This window comes from Xenopus tropicalis, chromosome 8, assembly GCF_000004195.4.
Source record: "Xenopus tropicalis strain Nigerian chromosome 8, UCB_Xtro_10.0, whole genome shotgun sequence".
In the NCBI taxonomy this organism is placed as follows: Eukaryota; Metazoa; Chordata; class Amphibia; order Anura; family Pipidae; genus Xenopus; species Xenopus tropicalis.
Window position 1 is genome coordinate 28,742,983 of NC_030684.2, and position 24,089 is coordinate 28,767,071.

The 24,089-nt window shown below is 43.3% G+C and overlaps 1 protein-coding gene across 1 annotated transcript; it reads left to right on the plus strand.

Annotated features, from left to right (window-relative positions):
- Positions 1-15,035: 15,035 nt before the first annotated feature.
- Positions 15,036-22,804, plus strand: LOC101730772 (protein kinase C delta type-like). Its single transcript, XM_031891653.1, has 8 exons — positions 15,036-15,212; positions 15,965-16,132; positions 16,896-16,987; positions 17,981-18,043; positions 19,140-19,278; positions 20,361-20,552; positions 21,628-21,756; positions 21,994-22,804. The coding sequence occupies exons 1-8, from the start codon at positions 15,087-15,089 to the stop codon at positions 22,120-22,122; spliced, it is 1,038 nt and encodes a 345-aa protein (XP_031747513.1). The 5' UTR covers positions 15,036-15,086; the 3' UTR covers positions 22,123-22,804.
- The last annotated feature ends 1,285 nt before the right edge of the window (positions 22,805-24,089 follow it).

A 24,089-nucleotide genomic window follows, 5' to 3' on the forward strand; every position in this document is an offset into this window, starting at 1 on the left:
GCTACTATTTATAAGCATCTACTATTTATATGATACCATTTATATGTGGCTAATATTTATATACACCATTTATATGCGGCGACAATTGTTATACACAATTTCTATGCTACCATTCATATGCGGCGACTATTCGCGGGCGTAATTTAGCACATGTACCAGCAAATACCGCATTGAAATAGTCTTCGCGAGTTAAATAACACATGCAATATCGCGCGTAAAAAAGCGCGAGTATGCTTATAGTGAATCGTGCGAAAAATCGCCTAAATTAAGACGCGGTAAAAATTTTAGCGCACAATAAAAATAGCGCACATTTTATCGCCCTTTAGTGAATCAGGCCCTATATGTTGTATTATGCATGATGTTCATTCTACTTTCTTCTGAATATTTGTCATATTCCTAGCCCCTGGCACTTGGGAGGCCTGGAGGCAAGGCTCGGCCATGTATGAGCTATAAGGCCACACTAAGCACAGAGTCTGCAGCCCTGTGCTTAGTGTGGCCTTGCCCTAAATGATTTTTACAATTTACAGTACCTCGTAACAGGTATTGGGGGGTGCTGGGGTGGTAGCTAAATATCATCTCTCAACATGAGTTTAGTGAATAAGACTTATGCTGAAAATTTTGCCTATTGTTTTAATCACATAAATCTCTGGTTGGCAATGGTATGGCAAAAGGACTAGTCCCTGGATCAATTTTCAGTAAAGATGGCCATACACGTTTGGCCAAACTAGCAGATCTTCCCCCGATATGCCCATCTATGGTGGATTACAATGACAGCCCCTGATGCGGTCCCCAATTTGATGGGAAAATGAAACTTGCACAATTGACACCTGGGCAATTTTCGCCCAGATATCGATCAGGGAGGCCCATCGTGGGTGCACATACATGAGCAGATAAGCTGCCAAATTGGTCAAAAGGACTCCAATCAACAGCTGAAATCTGGTTGTGTATGGCCACTCTGTATTTCTCCCTTGCTAAAAAGACATCCAACCCTTTCTTTAAACGCACTAAAAAAAAAAAAACCTTTCTGCACCTTGAGATTGATTTCCTCCAAATCATTAATTACAATTAAACAAATGTAATAAAAGTGGGCACTATGGCACCCCACTAAAAGCTTCACATAGAGAATACTATTGGGGGAGGGCATTGGCAAATATACAGGGATTGTTTGGTACAGGTATGGGATCCCTTATACAGAAACCCGTTATCCAGATAGCTCCGAATTACGGTAAGTCCATCTCCCATAGACTCCATTTTAATCAAATAATTCAGAATTAAATTAAAACGGATCTTTTTCTCTGTAGTAATAAAACAGTACCAACAACCCTATTGGTTTTAATTAATGTTTTATTGATTTTTTAGTAGACTTAAGGTATGGAGATCCAAATTACGGAAAGACCCCTTATCCAGAATACCCTTGGTCCCGAGCATTCTGGATAACAGGTCCTATACCTGTACTAGGTATGTCCATTAGGGACGCTAGGCTGCTGTGGGGAAGGGCGGCTGTTCCAAGGACTATAGCTAGGCAGCATGTATCAGATTTTTCCTCCCATCCCATCCCATGTGCAAAAGTTCCTGATTAACTGAAAACCAATCACAATAAGCATTTTCATCCAAATAAAACATTTCTAGATAATATGGATTTTTAAAGGAGAAGGAAAGTCATTTCAGCTTAATAGATACGTCACATTAGTGCCACCTAGAATGCTATATTCAGCAGAAAGCTTTACTATACCTGAGCAAAGAGCACCAGAAGCTCCCTCTGATAGCAGCGGCCATTTTAGCTTGGTCTTGGTAGCTTCCTTTTGATAGAGGACTTAAGGTGGCCATACACGAGCAGATCCGCTCGCTTGGCGATGTTGCCAAGCGAGCGGATCTTCCCCCGATATCCCCACCTACGGGTGGGCGATATCGGGGACCATTTAGGTAAAAAAAATAATAATCCGATCGTTTGGCCCTGGGGCAGCAATGGGGCAGTCGGATCGGGGACCGCATCAACAAGCCGATGCGGTCCCCGATCCGACCAGATTTTCTAACCTGGCCGATCGAGATCTGGCCAATTTCAGGCCAGATATCGGTCGGCCAGGCCGCTCTGCTCTCCCCATACACGGGCCGATTAGCTGCCGAATCGGTCCAAGGGACCGATATCGGCAGCTATAGTCGGCCCGTGTATGGCCACCTTTAGTGCAGCGTTTCTGTGGCTGTATTTACATAGACCTTTCTGATAAAGCTTAATTAGTTTTTACCTTTCCTTCTCCTTCAAGTGGTAACAGCGAGAGGATATAACAAAAAGAATAGGTCACTGCACCATAGTAGCTGAGGCTGATGGCAAACAGACAGCACATTTCAGCCTTTGATCATGTGAAAAAACAAAAGGCAACCATATCCAAAGCTGTTGCTTACTGCCACTAGAGTGACTACTGGGCCAAGACTATGGTGTGCTCTGAATTCCCAGTTCTGCCTATCTGCATCTATTCACTCATATGTTGTCAAATGGGATTGTTGGGATTGCGTCAGTTCTGGAGCAAATCTCATGCAATTCTTTTGACGCAAGTCTTCTGCACCTTTTTTATTCCATTCACTGTGGGAACCCTGAATTACCAGTAGTTCCCGAGTTCCCCAGTGTCTTCAGTGAAACAGAAAGGAGGGACACAGAGGTGCTTAGTGCAACTACATGGAAGTGGGATAAGTGTGTTTAGATGCATGTGGCTTTAATGAACAAAAGAAAATATAACAATAACATACCTCCCAACATTTGAAAAATGAAAAGAGGGACAAAAAGATTTGGGGCGCGCAGTGCGGCAATTTTTTGACCACGCCCCAATTACCACACCCCATTTAAAAAACAAACAAACCCCTTTTATATAGATGAAATGGCGGGATCAGACGCAAATGTGCTATACCCTCATACTGTACTGCCTACGGAAAACAATATAGCAACTCCTACATATAAAGTACAAATATAGAGAGAAGGCAGTCAGTTATAAGTGAGTTATAACTATGTACCAGTTTTGCCCCCATACACAGTAGCCCCCCATACACAGTAGCCCCCCCCCCACATAGTGTCCCCCATACACAGTAGCCCCCCATACACAGTAGCCCTCATACACAGTAGCCCCCCACACACAGTACCCCCATACACAGTACCCCCCCCCCATAGGAGCTCCGCCTTCATCTGCGGCTTCTCTCCTTATGCGGCTCCTTGTGCGGTGGTGCCAGGCCCTTTTATAAGGTTGCGCCCCGTGCGTAATGACGTCACACGTACGCACGGGGCGCAACCTTATAAAAGGGCCTGTCGCGCTGTATAAGGAGAGGCATAACAAGCAAAGCCGCAGGTGATATCTCTCCCAATCCTGGTCCCTGCCATATACCCATTTCCTATCGCCCACGCAATGCTTCTCTTCTGGTAAAACCCTCACAAACCGCTAACCCGTCTAACATTATTCACATTCCCACTCTCTCCTCTTCCTATCTCCCCTTCTCTTGTGCCCTTCTCAATACCCGCTCTGTAACTAACAAAGCCGCTTTTATTCATGATTTGTTTTGCTCCAAGTCTTTTCACCTTTTTGCCATAACAGAGACCTGGCTCTCTCAGAATGATAATGCTATTGAGGCAGCTCTCTCTTATGGCGGCCTTTCCTTCTCTCACACTCCTCGCATTACTGGCCGTGGGGGAGGGGTGGGGGTTCTGCTCTCCCCTCATTGCCAGTTTAAACTAATCCCTATACCCCCTACTTTCAGGTTTCCTTCTTTCGAGGTGCATATGGTTCAGCTGTTCCACCCTCTCTCGGTGCGGGTGGCAGTTGTTTACAGACCTCCTTCTTCAAAATCCTTGGCTACTTTTCTCTCTGACTTTGAATCCTGGCTCTCTTTTTTCTATGCTCTGACACCCCTGCAATCAATTTAGGCGACTTCAATTGCCAAATAGATGACCTCTCTCAGCCCTGGCCCTCTCGATTTCTCCATCTAACCTCCTCCTTTGATCTCCGGCAATGGACTAATACAGCTACCCATAAGGACAGTCATTTTCTAGATCTGGTCTTTTCTAAAAATCTAGATCTATCTACATTTAACAGTGAGCCTTTTCCTCTTTCAGATCATCATCTTATCTCCTTTTCTACCTCGCACGTGTCTCATTCTCCCTCTAACGCTCAGCCTAAAACCCTGATTCACAACACGCGAATGGTTGATATAACTGCTCTCGCTAACTCTCTTAGTTCTAGCCTCTCCTCCTCCTGTGTTTCCTCTGATCCTGAGTTACTGGTAAATACCTACAACTCAATTTTATCATCTGCAATTAACACCCATGCCCCCCTGCAGCCCCAACGCAGTCGTGCCCGCAATCCCCGTCCCTGGCTTAACCCTCAGACGCGATTTCTGCGCTCCTGTGCACGATCTGCTGAGCGCATTTGGAGGAAATCACGCATTAAAGCTGACTTCCTCCACTATAAATTTCTTATGGTGTGCCTCAATACTGCCCTATCCCAGGCCAAGCAAGCATACTATAACACACTTATAAACAATAATAAATCAAACCCGCGGCGCTTATTCTCCATATTTAACTTGCTACTTCATCCCTCACCTAATGAATCAATCGTATCTGAACACCCCCCAGGACTTTGCTGACTTCTTTAAAAGCAAAGTCGATTCTATCAGCAATCAATTTTCCCAACCCTCAGATACCGGTAATCTCAACCTTCCTAAATCTCCTCTCTCCGTATTCAGCTCCTTCAGTCTCGTAACAGAGTCTGAAGTTTCTGAGCTTCTCCGATCCTCTCCGCCTACTACCTGCTCGCTGGATCCTATGCCCTCGTCCCTACTAAAACAGTGCGCCCCTGCCCTTACTCCAGCTCTTACCCACATATTCAATTCCTCTCTGGCTTCTGGTACTTTTCCCTCTCTCTTCAAACAAACATGTGTCAAACCCATTCTTAAAAAGGCTACACTGGACCCATCCTGCCTTTCTAACTACCGTCCTGTCTCTCTCCTGCCCCTAGCCTCTAAACTCCTGGAAAGTCTTGTCTTTTCTCGTGTAACTAACTTCCTCTGCACCCATAATCTGCTGGACCCTATGCAGTCTGGTTTTCGGCCTGCGCACTCCACTGAGACGCCTTATGTAGAGTGGCAAATGATCTCCAGACTGCCAAGGCCAAAGGACGCTACTCGGTTCTCATTCTCCTAGACCTTTCCTCTGCTTTTGATACTGTCGACCATTCTATTCTTATGCAGATTCTCTATTCTCTGGGTATCCGGGATCAAGCAGCATCCTGGTTCTCTTCCTATCTCTCTAGCCGCTCCTTCTCTGTCGCTCTTACTAACAAATCCTCTACCCCGGTTCCGCTTAGTGTGGGGGTGCCTCAGGGCTCTGTGCTTGGTCCCCTGCTGTTCTCCCTGTACACTCTCTCTTTGGGAGACCTTATTTCTTCTTTTGGTCTGAAATACCACCTATATGCAGATGACATCCAGATATATTTAGACACCCCTGCACTAACCTCTGATGTTCAAACCCAGATTGGTAACTGCCTCCTGGCTATCTCCTCCTGGATGAACCGACGCCATCTCAAACTTAACCTAGCTAAAACAGAGCTCATGGTCTTCCCGCCCAAACCTGGCCCTCCTCCTCCTTTCATCATCACTATTGACGACATGACCATCAACCCTGTAAATTCTGCACGCTGCCTTGGGGTTATCTTTGACCAGTCCCTCTCCTTCTCTAACCATATTAATAACACTGCCAAAACCTGCCGCTTTTTCCTCCGCAATATTGCCAAGATACGCCCCTTTCTTTCACAAGCGACAGCTAAAACACTAATCTATGCCCTTATCCTTTCCCGCTTAGATTACTGCAATCTCCTACTAACCGGCCTCCCAGACTCCCACCTCTCTCCCCTGCAATCAATCTTAAACTCTGCTGCCAGGATCCTCCTGCTCTCTCCTAAGAGGGATCCTGCTCAGCCTCAATTAAGCTCACTAGCATGGCTGCCTGTCAAGCAAAGGATAGCTTACAAAATCCTTCTGCTGACATTCAAAGCCCTTCACTCCTCTGCTCCTCACTACATTTCTTCACTGGTCTCCCTACATGTTCCTGGTCGTCTCCTCCGCTCCTCTCAGAGCCTCCGTCTCTTTACACCATCCACACCCACTGCGCTCTCTCGTCTTAAACCTTTCTATCTCGCTGCTCCTTACCTCTGGAATTCTATCCCTGAATCCCTCCGTAGGGAAAACTCACCCACTCTCTTTAAGAAAAAACTCAGCTTTTAGCTTCTGAAGCACTAAAACATTATTTTGCCCAGTCCTGCGCTTAAGGGCAAATGCCCATACCTGGTGCACTCTTACCTTCCAGTTTGTGCCTGTATGTTACCCAACCACTCAGATTGTAAGCTTTACGGGGCAGGGACCTCCTTCCTACTGTGTCTCATACCACATGGCACTTATATGTATATATGTATACATATATGTATTTATTGTATTTATTTATTATATCACTTGTCCTCCCTGTGTGTAATTTTGTATTCTGTAAGACTGTACAGCGCTGCGTACCATTGTGGCGTTTTATAAATAAAGTTATACATACATACATACATACAAAGCCGCAGGAGAAGCCTGAACGTCCTGCTCCAGCCAGCGCATCCTGCTGTGCTGGATAGTTCAATGAATGTTCCGCAATGCGGGACATTCATGGAACTATCCGGGACAGCGGGATGCGCCATAAAAATGGGGGGTATGCAATAAGGGAAACAAATGCATCAATTGTAGCTTGACCACATTTGCCTCTGTCGTGATTACAGTATGTGCTTGTGTTCTCTTTAGCATTAAAGAGGTGCTTCACCTATAAGTTAACTTTTAATAAATTAAAAGGCCAATAAATTAATAAATTAATAAATTAAAAGGCCAATTTTAAGCAACTTCAATTGGTTTTCATTATTTAATTTTTATAGTTTTTGAATTATTTGCTTTTATCACTCCAGCTTTCAAATGGGCATCACTGACCCCGGGAGCCAAAAATCTATTGCTCTGTGAGGCTACAGTTTTATTATTATTGTCACTTTTTATTACTTATCTTTCTATTCAGACTCTCTTCTATTCATATATCAGTTACTCTCTCAAACCACTCCCTGGTTACTAAGATAAATTGGAACCTAACAACCAGATAGCTGCTGAAATACCAAGCTGAGCTGCGGAACAAAAAGTAAAATAATTAAGAAACTATCAATAATAAAAAATGAAGACCAATTGCAAATTGTCTCAGAATATCACTCTCTACATCATATTAAAAGTTAACTCAAAGGTAAACAACCTCTTTAATAGATAACTAAATATATTGGCACAGGTTTATGTACAGGGAGCCTTTCATATGTGTGCAAGCAGCCATGGATAAAGAATCCACATACAAAAAAGCTCTAATAACATGATGCCCCCTTGAGGAAAAAACATTACACAAACAAAAAAATGGCATTCTCCTGATTTTTTTTAAATTCCCAGAAGTTTGTGCCACATTCCGGGCATGCAATCAGCAACGTCATCCGGAGCATTTGTGTATGCACGGGTAGTGATTTTCTGGCTTCAATTGGGCATTTGTGTATGTCCGTGACATTGGGGGGATTATGGGATATTATATATATATATATATATATGTAGGGAGGCCGTGTACCTGTAAAGCCTGTAAAATCCTCTGGGATGAGTCTGTGCAGGAAGGGGGAGGAGTCCCCACCCCTGTGAGCAGAAAGGAAGGAAGGCCTGCAGTGGAAGTGCCGGGAGAGAAGCAGACAGGAAGGAAGGCCGCAGTGGAAGTGCTGGGAGAGAAGCAGACAGGAAGGAAGGCCGCAGTGGAAGTGCTGGGAGAGAAGCAGACAGGAAGGAAGGCCTGCAGTGGAAGTGCCGGGAGAGAATCAAACAGGAAGGAAGGCCTGCAGAGGAAGTGCCGGGAGAGAAGCAGACAGGAAGGAAGGCCTGCAGTGGAAGTGCTGGGAGAGAAGCAGACAGGAAGTAAGGCCGCAGTGGAAGTGCTGGTAGAGAATCAGACAGGAAGGAAGGCCTGCAGTGGAAGTGCTGGTAGAGAAGCAGACAGGAAGGAAGGCCGCAGTGGAAGTGCTGGGAGAGAAGCAGACAGGAAGGAAGGCCTGCAGTGGAAGTGCTGGGAGAGAAGCAGACAGGAAGGAAGGCCTGCAGTGGAAGTGCTGGTAGAGAAGCAGACAGGAAGTAAGGCCTGCAGTGGAAGTGCTGGTAGAGAAGCAAACAGGAAGGAAGGCCGCAGTGGAAGTGCTGGGAGAGAAGCAGACAGGAAGGAAGGCCTGCAGTGGAAGTGCCGGGAGAGAAGCAGACAGGAAGGAAGGCCGCAGTGGAAGTGCTGGGAGAGAAGCAGACAGGAAGGAAGGCCGCAGTGGAAGTGCTGGGAGAGAAGCAGACAGGAAGGAAGGCCGCAGTGGAAGTGCTGGGAGAGAAGCAGACAGAAAGGAAGGCCGCAGTGGAAGTGCTGGTAGAGAAGCAGACAGGAAGGAAGGCCGCAGTGGAAGTGCTGGGAGAGAAGCAGACAGGAAGGAAGGCCTGCAGTGGAAGTGCTGGTAGAGAAGCAGACAGGAAGGAAGGCCGCAGTGGAAGTGCTGGGAGAGAAGCAGACAGGAAGGAAGGCCTGCAGTGGAAGTGCTGGGAGAGAAGCAGACAGGAAGGAAGGCCTGCAGTGGAAGTGCTGGGAGAGAAGCAGACAGGAAGGAAGGCCGCAGTGGAAGTGCTGGGAGAGAAGCAGACAGGAAGGAAGGCCGCAGTGGAAGTGCTGGGAGAGAAGCAGACAGGAAGGAAGGCCGCAGTGGAAGTGCTGGGAGAGAAGCAGACCGGAAGGAAGATCCCAGAGATTAATGTGTGTTGAAAGTCAGTGGGAAACCCCAGTGGCAGGTTACAGAAAGAAAAGGAGTCCTTGTCAGAGTTCAAGTACAAAGCATGCTCTTTTTAGAGCACAGAAAGCCAAAGGGATTCTTTTGAGGATCCCCCAGGTACAGTGTCCCACAAATAAACCTATGAACCTTATCTTTGTGTGTCATTGTGGATCAGAGAGGTTCCTAGGGAAGGGTACTACATCCTAGTCTGTCCTGACCCTGGTTGGAGGCAATGCAAATTGTAGTGTTACTGCTCTGCCATAAAGTGGAGACAAAGGACTTCTTTAGCACCATATTTAGTGCTGGAAATTCATTAAAAAGTGTAAGGCATATGGTGTTTGGCAGAGGTCAAGCCATCACCACTCCCTGTTCATCAGCCAGATAGGGTTTGTGATCTTTTATTTTTCTGTATATCCCAGCCTTTGGGTTGGGAGACGGACAGCGATATCATATGGGGGAGCGGGTGATGTCATGGGGTGGGAAAATGGGCGGGCTAGGTGAAAAATTTTGCGTGGGCCACAGCCCCCAGGTTCCAATACCTATGCATTTAATAACATTATGAGCAAAGTTTTGGCCACTATGGCAGCAATTACCAAAAGCCCCATGTGCCATTAGCTTTATAGCTCTGTTAAAGTCATTTGTATCACTTGGATCAGGGTGGCCTGGTGCTCTTTGTCCTTCTGCCATGTAGAGCTTGGTGCCAAAACAGGGTTAGCTGAATAGTAATGATAAACCTTTCCTTTTAAATTCCAGTTTCTTGAAGGGTATCGGAGCCAGATTTTTAATAAGGCTGGGGGATACCTTCATTCTTGGCAAAGGGTTAATAATTAAAACCAGCCTAATAGTAACCATATATAATACTGCCTTTACATTACTGCAGCATAGACACAAAGCATCATGCTAAGCGGTGCCAGGAAGCTGTTTGTTTTTGCATTTTTACATATTTATAAAACAACTGCATATTGTACAGTATGTACTCATATAGCAAGTATAAGCTACATAGCAACGACAGGAATATGTGAAATGAGACTTTATTAATTGTAAGACTTTACTTTAAAAAGGTATAAGGCTAATGTGGTGCTACTTGGTGTAGGGCTTGTAGTCCCATACTAATTAAAATTACATTTGGTCCCCACTGGATCTCTCAGCATAACTGCATGTTAAAGTTACCATTTATGTGCGGCCTTGGTGTTATAGCCACTGGAAATTAAGTTAAGCTAGCAATACATACTGGGATTTCTTACACAGTTTGATTGATGTAGAAATCCATAGGCTCAGCTTTGTGCTAAGTGTTCTGGCCATTGGATCAACACAGTCTGTCCATCCACTTGTGTGGCCATATTAATTAAATATTTAGCACTAGGGATGTAGCGAACCTCAAAAAAAAAGTTCGCGAACTTACGCCAAAAAGTGCGATAGTTTCCAAACTTTGCGAACCCCATAGACTTCAATGGGAAGGCGAACTTTAAAACCTAGAAAAGCCATTTCTGGCCAGAAAACTGATTTTAAAGTTGTTTAAAGGGTGCCACGACCTGGACAGTGGCATGCAGGAGGGGGATCAAGGGCAAAACTTTCTCTGAAAAATACGTTGTTGACACAGCGTTGCGTAAAAACGCAAGCTATTCCTATGTATACGCAAAGGCAGCTGGCAGACCTAGCGGAAATACGCAGCGTTTTTTGCTTTTTCGCACTATTAGCACCATGGAAACGGGATTTGCTTACACCAGTGTGGCGTTTTTAGGCCGAGAAAAAACGCAGCGGAAAAACGCCTAAGGCGAACCCAAATTGCGAACATCACGAAAAGTTCGCGAATTTGCGAACACCCGATGTTCGCGCGAATTAGTTCGCTACATCTCTATTTAGCACATGAAATAATCTGACAGGTGCAGCTTAGCTTTGCTCAAATGCAGCCAGATTTAGTCTTTCCTTATTGAGCCCATTCAGCTGAACATATGCCCCAAAGGGCATCTTTTTCTACCTGTTTTGATCATAAATTCTTATAAATGATCCTACATTTCCAATTGTTCTTATAATGGGAACCAATCTGAAAGATTTTAATGTGTCCATTTGAATGCGGTTGAGTAGACATGGCACCTTGTCACAATAGCATATTGGCATACACATGGGCAAGAGACAGTTGCTCTGTGACAGTTGCTCTGTGACAGTTGGAAATGTGTCACTCTGCTCAGAGTTTCTTCAGAGAGAGACGTGCTGTCAAGCGATTTTCTATAAAGATCAAGATTTTTTGGATTTTTTTAGATCATTTTTGATAATTTTTTCGATTATGGATAAAGGGTGTCAGCAGAAGAGAGGAGATTTGCCAAATTCGGGATCTTTCACCTTTCCGCTTCCAGATCCCCGTGAGAAGAGGAAGAGAGAGTCAGATGAGGAAAATATAGAGGGGCAATCTAAACCTAAAAGATTCACAATTGGGAGGAACATCCAACAAGTGGAAAAGATTTGCCAAAATAGGCGTCAGTGGGGCAAGACCGTCTTTGTGAAGAATATAGAAAAAAGGAAGATAAGCGACAAACCAGCAGAAGGTAAGGAGAGGAAAGCTGAACATAAAATAACTGTAACATTTGTTTTCTGCCCCAGGCATTTTTCCCCCTAAAATCACACAACCTGATACAAAGCAAATGTAACCTTGTACCTTCAGCTTGTACATTCCCATTGTTACTACTAGTGTAAATCCTATTCCTACCACCGTTATTCCCTCTTTTATGCTGGGCTGCAGTAATAGGTGCTAGCTGGTAGATTTACTTAGTAAGGGGGCAGGAGATGTGCTATTTGCTAATGCTATTTGAATTATTTACTTTATGTGGAATTGTCTTGGTGCCAAATAAATACATATACAGATCTTTCCTGCCGCGCCACCATCACCATTAACTTTAATTTGCAGCAACGTACAGTAGGTGGTTTTTCACAGTGAGGGCAGTGAGGTTGGGAAATGCCCTTCCTAGTGATGTTGTGATGGCAGATTCTGTTAATGCCTATAAGAGGGGGTTGGATAAGTTCTTGAACAAGCATAGTATCCAAGGCTATTGTGATACTAAAATCTACAGTTAGTATTAATGTTTGTATATATACAATTTATGTATGTGAATGTATTGGATAGGTCAGTACAATATAGTACAGTATAATCTCTGCAAGTATGCATTTGATTTTTTTACTTTCTTTTACCTTATTCTGTGTCTCAAAGGTGTTGCTGAACCTAAATTTTAATGCTTTATGATCTAATTTATATTTATTTATTGGTTGCTGTACTTGTATATATGTGAATTGTTACATTGGTGAATTGTTAATTGGTATTAGTGATGGTGAACATGATTATTTTTAGGTTTAGGTTTATGACGTAGACTACTACTATGTGACTGTGCAAAAGTGACTGCTGCATGTTGTCTGTCTCTTTCGGATGAGTGTCACTAAGTTTAAGTTAGTTATCATTAGTTCAAGTTGCCAACTTGCCACTACCAGGAGGAATTCCACATATTCAAGCTATGCAAAAATGCAATGCAATTAACCCTTTTGACAGTTTTAGTGCTTTTAATGTATAAATGATGAAAATGTTGATGTGCACATAATGGCAAAGCTTTTCTTGTACTAAGTGGCTACTACTAGTATAATATTACAGTACTAGTATTTCATTATTCTTGATGCCTTTATTAGAACAATCTTCAACAGTCTAGTCTTCAACTCAGTATGGCATGTACAGTCTGTGTGAATTCTGGACTTTTTCAATTCAATATGTCAATTCAATATGTCTTCTACAACTCCTCAATCAATAGCAGTAACACATCAAACATCTTAAGTACTCATTTTAAGTATAGCACAATAAAAAATTACAATCAATTTCAGTTACAGTTAGTCACATACATTTTTATTTTTTTGGCAACTAAAAAGTGTTTACCATATACAGGTCCTTTTCAAAAAATTAGCATATTGTGATAAAGTTCATTATTTTCTGTAATGTACTGATAAACATTAGACTTTCATATATTTTAGATTCATTACACACAACTGAAGTAGTTCAAGCCTTTTCTTGTTTTAATATTGATGATTGTGGCATACAGCTCATGAAAACCCAAAATTCCTATCTCAAAAAATTAGCATATCATGAAAAGGTTCTCTAAATGAGCTATTAACCTAATCATCTGAATCAACAAATTAACTCTAAAAACCTGCAAAAGATTCCTGAGGCTTTTAAAAACTCCCAGCCTGGTTCATTACTCAAAACCGCAATCATGGGTAAGACTGCCGACCTGACTGCTGTCCAGAAGGCCATCATTGACACCCTCAAGCAAGAGGGTAAGACACAGAAAGAAATTTCTGAACAAATAGGCTGTTCCCAGAGTGCTGTATCAAGGCACCTCAGTGGGAAGTCTGTGGGAAGGAAAAAGTGTGGCAGAAAATGCTGCACAACGAGAAGAGGTGACCGGGCCCTGAGGAAGATTGTGGAGAAGGACCGATTCCTGACCTTGGGGGACCTGCGGAAGCAGTGGACTGAGTCTGGAGTAGAAACATCCAGAGCCACCGTGTACAGGCGTGTGCAGGAAATGGGCTACAGGTGCCGCATTCCCCAGGTCAAGCCACTTTTGAACCAGAAACAGCGGCAGAAGCGCCTGACCTGGGCTACAGAGAAGCAGCACTGGACTGTTGCTCAGTGGTCCAAAGTATGTCATTCGGAAATCAAGGTGCCAGAGTCTGGAGGAAGACTGGGGAGAGGGAAATGCCAAAATGCCTGAAGTCCAGTGTCAAGTACCCACAGTCAGTGATGGTCTGGGGTGCCATGTCAGCTGCTGGTGTTGGTCCACTGTGTTTTATCAAGGGCAGGGTCAATGCAGCTAGCTATCAGGAGATTTTGGAGCACTTCATGCTTCCATCTGCTGAAAAGCTTTATGGAGATGAAGATTTCATTTTTCAGCACAACCTGGCACCTGCTCACAGTGCCAAAACCACTGGTAAATGGTTTACTGACCATGGTATTACTGTGCTCAATTGGCCTGCCAACTCTCCTGACCTGAACCCCATAGAGAATCTGTGGGATATTGTGAAGAGAAAGTTGAGAGACACAAGACCCAACACTCTGGATGAGCTTAAGGCCGCTATTGAAGCATCCTGGGCCTCCATAACACCTGAGCAGTGCCACAGGCTGATTGCCTCCATGCCACGCCGCATTGAAGCAGTCATTTCTGCAAAAGGATTCCCGACCAAGTATTGAGTGCATAACTGAACATAATTATTTGAAGGTTGACTTTTTTTGTATTAAAAACACTTTTTTTTTATTGGGCGGATGAAATATGCTAATTTTTTGAGATAGGAATTTTGGGTTTTCATGAGCTGTATGCCACAATCATCAATATTAAAACAAGAAAAGGCTTGAACTACTTCAGTTGTGTGTAATGAATCTAAAATATATGAAAGTCTAATGTTTATCAGTACATTACAGAAAATAATGAACTTTATCACAATATGCTAATTTTTTGAAAAGGACCTGTATTACAATAACTAAACAAGCTGTAGGTAAAGGCTTGCTGTCTATAATACCCTAGCCCTGCTCTACATATGTTTGCAATGTTTTCTGTAGCTTTAGTAAATGTTTTACTATCTACTCAATAGGATTCGGTTCGGGATTCAGCAGAATCCTTCAGGGTGGATTTGGGGGTTCGGCAGAATCCAAAAAAGTGGATTTGGTGCATCCCTAAATAAAAGGCACTAAATTTGCCCAGGAGCAGTAATCTATAGCAACCAATAAGCCAGAAGAGTTTACTTGCTGTTTTAAAGCAAACATCTTGTTGGTTGCTATAGGTTATTGCTACTGGGCAAACCTAATGCATTTTATTACATATGGGAGTAAGTCTTCATGAAGGCTACCTAGTAAATTAAAGAGATGGTGGTGCAGAACTGCTGAAGAAAATTCCATGAGTCAGGGCTTTTGTTTTTTTTAAAAAAAGAAGCTAAAGCCCAGTGTAAAAATTGTATTTCCTACGTAATCACTAACATAATGACGCCACCAGTGAATTTGGGTTTCCAGGTAATGAAAAAGTACTGGGCAGAACTTTGGATCATGCAATAATTCAATCATTTTCCTACATCTAAGGTATCCAAACTCATTGAAAAATTTTGGGAATTCAATATTAAGCTGGGTAATATAAACTGTAGGTAAAGACCTGATATTAAGATATACAGTGTACTCCAGCAATATGATGAACTAATCAAATGTCCCTTTCCCCAGAAGAAGAGCGGGAACCAAAAAAGCCAAGGGTGGATAATGAAAGTCCAGATCGTCAGCTGATTAACAACTACAGCTTCCACTTGGAACTTGGCAATGGATCTTACGGCATGGTAAGTGCTGAGCTTCCCAGGGTGCTCTTTCATTTTGAGGTTTTTTTTTCTTTTGCAAAGGATAATATCACAGCTACTGTAACCACTTGCTTTGTTTCCAGCTTTCTATTTGTACTCTGCTTGATTTCAAGGGGTCTTGCTCTCCAGATCAGCTCTATATTCATGAGGGGCAGGTTGAGTGTGGTTTATGGGTGTTCCCTTACCAGCCCCCCCCACTTGCACATCACTATAGCCTATAGCAGGTGTGCAGCTCTGCCCTGTGTTTAACAGTGATGGGCTTTTGTGCCATGGTATTTTAATTGCTGCTACTTATGGCTCTGCTTACATTACTACTACCTACTGCCAGTCGCTTATTGCTCCATTCCAGAAAATCTTACGGGAAAATTGCTTTCTTCAAGTACTCCCCAAAATGTTTGCTGGGATCTCAATGCATTTTTACACAGATTGCAACGTACTACAATACATATAGTGATCATATGGATCCATGTACAAGTTTGTACTTTTGCTGCAACTTTGGTATCATGTGACCAATCAGAATAACATTTGACTGTATGCAGCTGCAGGGTAATTGAATGCAATATCAGTTTATACTTTACAATTTAGATCCAGTTGACTTTACTGTTCGTTAGGATGACTGCAATATAAATAAGCCTAATGCAAATGTGCATAAAATCTAATTATATCGGAAGCATTTGATCACTGTATTCAACTAGGTCTTCTAATCATTTATCTCTTCCCTCTGCCTTTCTCAGGTTCTGTTGGCAACATTGAAAAACACATCGGCGCATGTTGCTATGAAAGTTATTCGGAAGGATGGCACCGAAAAACAGCAGCGGAGCATTGAGAAAGAAGCTCGCACACTGCGGATCACCAGAGAGTGTCCCTTTCTGTGCAAGGGGCTTGCAGCTTTCCAAACGCCGGTACAATATAGTGCCAATGTTACTATGCCTTTGTGTCAGTTAGTTTAGTGGCCTTATATTATATACCTTACACTGCTACGCTGTATATCCAATCACACTCTTTCACTTGGTCATATTTTTCTGTACAAAATTCCTAGCCCGGCAAATCCCTGTGCATGTGTGATATACTGGTCTAGGCAATAGTGCTCGTGGCTGAAATTGCTTTGGGTAAAGGCTGGTAAATGAGCAATTTTTATACAGTAATGGTGTGCTGGTACCTGGTACATTCACCTGTGGCAGCGATGCCTGAGCTGGGCAAGTTGATGGGTGGCGCAGTAGCGCTCTCTGCACCAGAAGAGCCAAAATTCTGATTTAAAAATCAACATTTTGGCTCTAAGTTACCAGAATTTGCTTCGCCTCATAGCAGCAGCGCCCCTCACCTGTGGTGCCTTTGTTCATCCAACTGTGAGACCGAGTGCTGATCTTGCTACACATCATATCTATATCTATATATACCCCTGTGCACTTTGTGCTCCGCTTCAACTAAGATGCTGATAGGAGAATGTTTGAATAAGGCCCATATCTACCTCATGGGGTTTGCTGCATATTATATGGTACAGGATAGAGAACTGATACAGATATTAATGCAGGAATAGTTTTCTTCCAGATCACAATAAAGGTTTGTGCTCTTGGTATTTAGCTCTACTTCAATAGTTGTGATTACTATACTGTATTTTACTCAATACTCATATTTATGCTTTTTTCATTTATCTGTGTAAACCAGCTGCATGCCTTTCTGGTGATGGAGTGTGAGAGCAAAACAAGCCTTCTCGATCTGATAAAGAGTCAAGGGAAATTGCATATGAAGGCTGTTATGTAAGTAACAAACAAACTGCAAACTGTCAGTTACACAAGGCTGAGAGGTCCATCAGATTTAGCCAGTAGCCAGAAGTAGTTCTAAAATATCTGCTTTGGGTCCAGAGAATAGCAAATCCACATTAAACTGCCTCCACCTCTGTTTTAATCATATAGGAGTCATAGTTTAATGAGTCTGCAAAGGGCCATGGAGCTTATTTACTAATTTTCCAGTTCAAAGGTTGGCTGCTATGGGCTACAGAACTAGGCAGAACAAGAACAGGCCCAGACTGGGATTCAAAATAGGCCCTGACATCTCAAGTACACAGAGGCCCAAACAGTCCCCACCAGCCCACTAGATAGTGATTGTCTATTTCACCTTATTTGGCATTTGCCAAAATCCACACATTGCCAGAGTGGGCCTCACGTAGACCCTGGGTATGTTTATTCAATGGCAGACAAATACACAGGGTTCCCTATGCCAAATTATTGTTTGGGCCCCTTCAACTTTATTAAACCCAGATGTTTTTCATAGGGTCCCCCAAGTTACAAGGCCCCTATACAGTTTCACTCTTGGTGTCAGGCCCAGATTTGTGGCAAGGCCACAAAGGCACAGGCCTAGGGAGGCAGGACTAGGGGTAGCTTGCAACCCCGCTGCATCTAAATTGGGTCCAGAGCATTGGGTAAGTGCAGGAGAACCGTACACTGATCCCCAGTGCCCCGTACCCGACAACAGAAATTTGTACACGCACGCATATGAAGTGTAGGGGGTTGGGGGTAATGCACCGAGATGGGGCACCTCTTATGTAAATCCAGGCCTGAATGTTGTGTATCTGTAATACTATTCCCTAGGGAGGCCAGCAAGAAAATAGAAGCAAAGTGAAATCTTAACTCTGCATGAGGGGCTGGAAACCCAAATGTCTTACTTTTCAAATAATGTAAAAACAAACTTTTAATAGAACTAAACTATAAGAAAATACGATGGTTAATAAAAATGTTCATATTTTTCTACAGTTTCTTTTCAGCGGAACTGGTGTTAGGCATCCAGTTCCTTCACTCGCGGGGGATTGTACATCGGTAAGTAACATTGCTCTATCTCTGCTCTCATTTCTGTGAACCAAAAAACAAAAAAGGATAGTTTTCCTTTGCAGATTGGCGATTATGGAATAAAATGTGGCCTCACCAGTTTAATGCAGAGCAGCCTGTAGATTTTAAAAAGGTGGCAGTAAATGGAGCCATGATGCATTTGTACCCCCAGAGTAATACCCCCATGTGCTGCTTTCCCCTGCACTGTATAACATAGTGATATTTTGGCTCTGTGCCCCTTTAGTCACATCTCCCTATGGCTGCATAAAACAATATATAATGCACATGGATCACTTCTTCATAATTATAATGCATCAAGTGAAGGGAAAGCAGCGAGGAAGAGAGTCAATATAGCGAAGAGGCAATATAAAAATATAACATTATAAATAAATATTTAATATTTTTATCACTTGATTCCATGGAGCCAGTCTTAAACACAGTTTTATCTTATTCGCTTACAACCTTAAATAACAGTGAGGGGCATTTCTAAAACATAATTGCCCTGCCTGTGTTTATATTTATAAAGCTGGATGCATAAAACGTATGCCTTTAACATGCTAACATAATTGTGAATCTTTTTTTCACAATGCAAAAGTATTTAAACATGGTTTATTCGCAAGCTGCAAATATTTATGCACTATATTCAGAAGTTGGCTGCTATGGGCAATATTTGCGCACAATTAACACGCAAAAAGGGCCTGCTCGCACAAACTGCAATCTTATTTGATAATTCTTGTGCACAATTCACATTTCACTGCCATTCTCAAAAAAGAATTGAAAGATGGGCACAGTAGTGCAAAATGTAAGCATTTAGGGGAAAACATGAGCAAATCAACCATTTGTGGAGCATTTTTTCTGCTCGAACTTTATAAATGAACCCCCTTAATAACTCCCCTTTAGTTAATACTTCTCGTTTATACCAGCTTTGGCCTGTTTCAAACAGTTGTTGGATCAAGAAAGCATTTTATATAATATTCCCTTAGTCCTAGTTTTGTGCTGCCTGTCCTTTTTCTGTGCTCTTTCCCTTTTTCCCCTTTACTTTCCTGCCCTATATTAGGTAACAATATTATTAACCATTCTCTTCCAGGGATTTAAAGCCTGCCAACATTTTAATCAACAAAGATGGCCACATCAAAATCGTGGACTTTGGGACAATTGAAGAGGACATTTACGAGGGAAAGAAGATGACGGAAATATGTGGAAGCGTAATTTTCATGGCTCCAGAGGTGAGAAATTCAGCTCTAATACACTTACTAACGGAATTAGTGAGATGTGCAATTAACTACAGGCCTACCCCTGAGAGCCACCAAAGCAACCTACAGCCACAGGGGTATATGTTGGGGGCTAATAGGTTGGGCTAAAAGATGTTAGTTATATTTTGCCTTGCAGTGTATGTCGGTATATGGTATGTATTTATTGTTATTTATTTATATCCATAGAGCGCTCCTAATTATGTGCAGCAATCCTTGGCCTTTACAGTTAAGTCTAGCTGCTAAACTGCTAAAGTGCAGGGGGCAATAGCTTCCAATTAGCAATTCATTTTGATCTGCCTAAGTTATTTAGAAAATGAAATCGAAGCCCTGTTTGGTTGCTATTGGCATGTTAATGTGGAACTGAGCAGTATTGGCATTTTCTCTGTCAGTGTATTATTAGCTTTAGAATAAATGGGGGGGGGGGGGTTTCAACAAAGGGAAATTGCCCCAAACTGCCCCTGCTGTCTGTCCCTCAGTTGATTGGGATATACCTGTAAATACCAACACTGGTGTTTCAGCCTACATTGTTACATTGCTTTTAGTCATATCCCATGCAACTCAATGGCAGTGTTAGGACTTGATTTCAGGTGCTATTGCACCAACTGAAAAACCCACCCTGAAATCCACCCTGTGTGTCGTTGTTTAATTCCTACTCCCTATCCTCACCTAAAGCACTGACTGAGAGTCATTTTATTTGTATTACTTTTAAACAATAAGTGAAATGCACAATAGTGATAACAAAGACTGCTGGTCACACCCATGAATCTTAACATGGCATGGAAAGGGTTAATCAAAGGATGTAGGAACTTGGTACAGAACTGTTTCCTCTAAGCTGTCTGCTCATGCCCAGGGCACACAATAAATGTGGGTGCGCACAAAGAATTTTTTGTAAAGACAAAATTTTGTACTGCGCACGCCAGTTTTTTTAGTGTGCAAAATTTTAAAAAGTGCTCACAAAAGAATTTTTTTTTTATACACAAAGTCAAAAATACATTAGCTGGAACATTGGTTACAAGAGTAAGTATTTAGTAAATGATTTGTTCTTGCTTTTCTAGATACTTTTGAGGAATCCATACGACGCAGGAGTTGACTGGTGGGCGTTCGGGATCACCCTGTGCTTGATGGCTACTAGGGAGATTCCATTCAATTGGGAGGGGAGCACGAGCTGTCTGGTACAGCTGGTGGCCAAAACCAACCCGTGCTACCCAAAAGGGATCAACATAGAAGCCAGGAAACTCCTGGAAGAGGTGGGTATAAGCACAGATATAGCAAGGGATTATAGGGAAGCCAAAATGTTCTTTTCTGGGAATTGGAATTAATGTTTATTTGCCATCTGGGATACTGATGGCTCTACAGCAAGGTAACTGTAAGGCTGTAGCTTTGTTACCTGACCCAATGTTGGGCTGCAAAAGAGCCGTGAATCCAGAGGCAGAACTGTAGGGGAAGCAGCCCCTGTGACTGGTGGGTGACCCAGCTGGAATAGGGGGCACAGAGGGTCCCTGACTGGTGGGCAGTTCAGTATATATTTATGGAAATTGTCTTATTCTCTAACATGAGGGGGCCCTAAAATGATTTTGTTGTGGGGCCAGTAACTTCTACTGACACCACCTGTTTGAATATTAAAATATTTCAAGCCCCAAACATGCTGTAGCCATCACCTTTATTTACTCATAACGTAATTAACCAGGATAACCCCCATACATGCACGCACACAAAAGTGCTGACACCCCACCACCCACATACACATATACATTATATATATATATATATATTGGCTGTTCATGTATTTTTCAATATATAATTGATTATTTGCAATAGATCCGGTGTTGCTGGTCTTTTCTTCAATATTTAAATTCTTTTACCGTGCACCTGGGACAAGGATTGAAGCGGTGTGCCACCCTTGGTTCGAGATATATATATATATATATATATATATATATATATTGATATACTCAGCCAGACCCTAAACACACACACAAGCACAACTCCCTACCCTGAGTACAAGATGCGGCTATACACCGGTGTCCCTCTCCCCACATACAGATGCAGCCACCCCTTCTACATACATACAGCAGCCTCCATAAACATGAATGCTGCCAGCCCCATCCCCAGGCAAACGGTAAATGTAGAAACCACAGCGCAGCATTGTACTTTTATATCAGCAGCCTAGATATTAGGTTAGCTAGCACATTAGCCAGGGTTAAACCGCACTGCACCTAAATATCCATTTTTAAAAATATATACCTTATTATTGTCTTTGGGATGCACTGCCGTGTATGTTGTCTGACTTCCCTAATATACAACTGTTGCTTTGGCCTTTAGTTGTTAGTGAAGGATCCAGCGATGCGCCTGGGCACAAGAGGCAATATCAGGGATCACCCCTTCTTCAAATCCATCAAGTGGGCAGACCTGGAGAACCAGAAGGTGCCATCCCCTTTAAAGCCAGAGAGAGTAAGTACAAGATTGAAGCTCCCACTCCTATAGATACCAAACTCCCAGAGCCATTATTCTCTTTTCCTTAACCTGAAGCTTCATTTAGTACATGATTGGGATTCAGTAGTCAGAAAAGGCATACTCAGTGGGAGTCAATTCTACAGATATTTTATAGGGTAGCTAATATTTATCCAAGCTGCAATATTGTAATAAGCCAAATTCAGTCTCTTCTTTTTTTTTTTTTTGTTCATACAGTTTTCACCAAAAGACTTTATGGCAACTTATGAGGAACCACTGAAATTCTTGGAAGACCCCAAGATCGGTATTTCCTCTGGGGACCCAATGGTTCTCCAGGAATTTTCTTTTGTGAATTCTGGTTGGTGAGTATAACATCTGGCCCTGACATCGGTAACAGCCCCAACCCTTCACATCAGCCCTGCCTCAGCCTCGAGCCACTATTCAAAACCATCGAGCCCCTGCCTCTGGCCCCTAAATAATGGGCACTCCTGCCCCAGCCTCACTACATCTGGCTACTGCGCCAACCCTTACTACAATGGGCCCCACGACACCGGGCCCCCCTGCCTCCGGCCCCACGACACCGGGCCCCCCTGCCTCTGGTCCCACAACAACGGGCCTCCTGCCTACGGCCCCACAACACCGGGCCCCCCTGCCTCCGGTCCCACAACACCGGGCCCCCCTGCCTACGGTCCCACAACAACAGACCCCCCTGCCTTTGGTCCCACAACGACGGGCCACCTGCCTACGGCCCCACAACAACGGGCCCCCTGCCTTTGGCCCCATAAAACCGGGCCCCCCGCCTACGGCCCCACAACACTGGGCCCCCCTGCCTCAGAGAAGCAGATCCACTTCCGTTCGCTGCTCCCTGTGCTGAAAACTACTGCTTCCACCTCAGTGCAGGGACACGGAGCAGCTCATGTGGGCTCATTTGCCCATGCCCTTAGGCTGCATTTCCATCAGGAATCTATTTGGGAGCCGCAGATAACCCATTTATGGACCTACCATATTTTTCATCAATAAAGTTGTGGTTTCACCTCTTAACCCTAAAGCTGTTGTATGTGTCATTATTCTGGCGTTTCAGGGGACTTTGGGTAAAATTTTTATGAACTACTGCGGACTAGTTATTGGGCCCCACAGCAATATCATTGGGCCCCTAAGCACAGTTTACAAAACAATGCAAAAACTTACGTAACTTCCATATCAAGTAATGACAGCAAACTTAGCGCAAATTATCACATTAATCAATGGAACTCTATCTATAACCTGCTTATTATAGAGTAACATCAGCTGTTTATATTGCACATACAAGGGGCTTGACCAAGCCCCAAAGTTTCTAATTGGGGCCCTGGTGGCCATACACGGGCAGATTTAAGCTGCCGACTGTAGTCCTTCAGACCCATGTTAGAGCCCCCTGAGAAGATCTGCCCGAAAATCAGGGATTGGGGACTTCATTGGGACCTCACTGATGCCATTCTCTGTCCGACAGCTCCTATACCCATCTTTATAATTTGATCGTTTGGCTCTAGGGCTAAACGATCAAATAAGCCTGATATCACCGACCTTAGGTGGGCATATCGGAAGAATATGTATGGCTACCTTAAGTTACGTAAGGTTATAGACAAGTCAGGGAAGGATTTGCGGAATTTATATGTTATCATAACATCATTATAACCATGTTTTCAGTGAGTGTTAATCTATACTCCTGGGTATTGGCTAATACCAAAGGCGGGGGGGGGGGGTTATTGTATTGCTTACAGTGGCAAAGCCCCTCTTCCTGGACTGCGCCATGTATTTTCGGTACCTGCTGCTGCTCATTTGGTTTTATGAAAGATGTCTCAGCTCATTCCAGCATGGTAGCTCCCACTTAAAACTGAATACAAAGGGATTATGTTCAAACAGGGAGCTCTGCTGTGCACTTTGGTCCCACAGGAGAAAAGTGATATAAAAAAATAATTTTCTTCAAAGAACTAAAAGGGATAATCACAGGGGGTGGGAAAATGCTATGCACCCCCCTAAGTGATTATAATTGCTTACCTGGTACCTGGGGCTGTTCTCCTGTTTGCTAAAAACTGCCCTGGCCCGTGTATTCTGTAGAAGTTCCTTGACACTCTCTCACATGCAGTAAAGTGCACGCCAAATTTAGAAGAAAAAAGCCAGCTTTTTCCTCTGCTGCGAATACCTCTGCCCTGGCCCAGACAAAAGACAGAGGAGAATGAAAATTGCAGCAGAAATAGCCCAGGCCCGTGCAGTAACAGGATCAGCAGCCCGGGGTATCGGGTAAAAGTTTATAATCACTTTGGGGGGGGGGGGCAGTGGGGTGCCTAACATTTTGG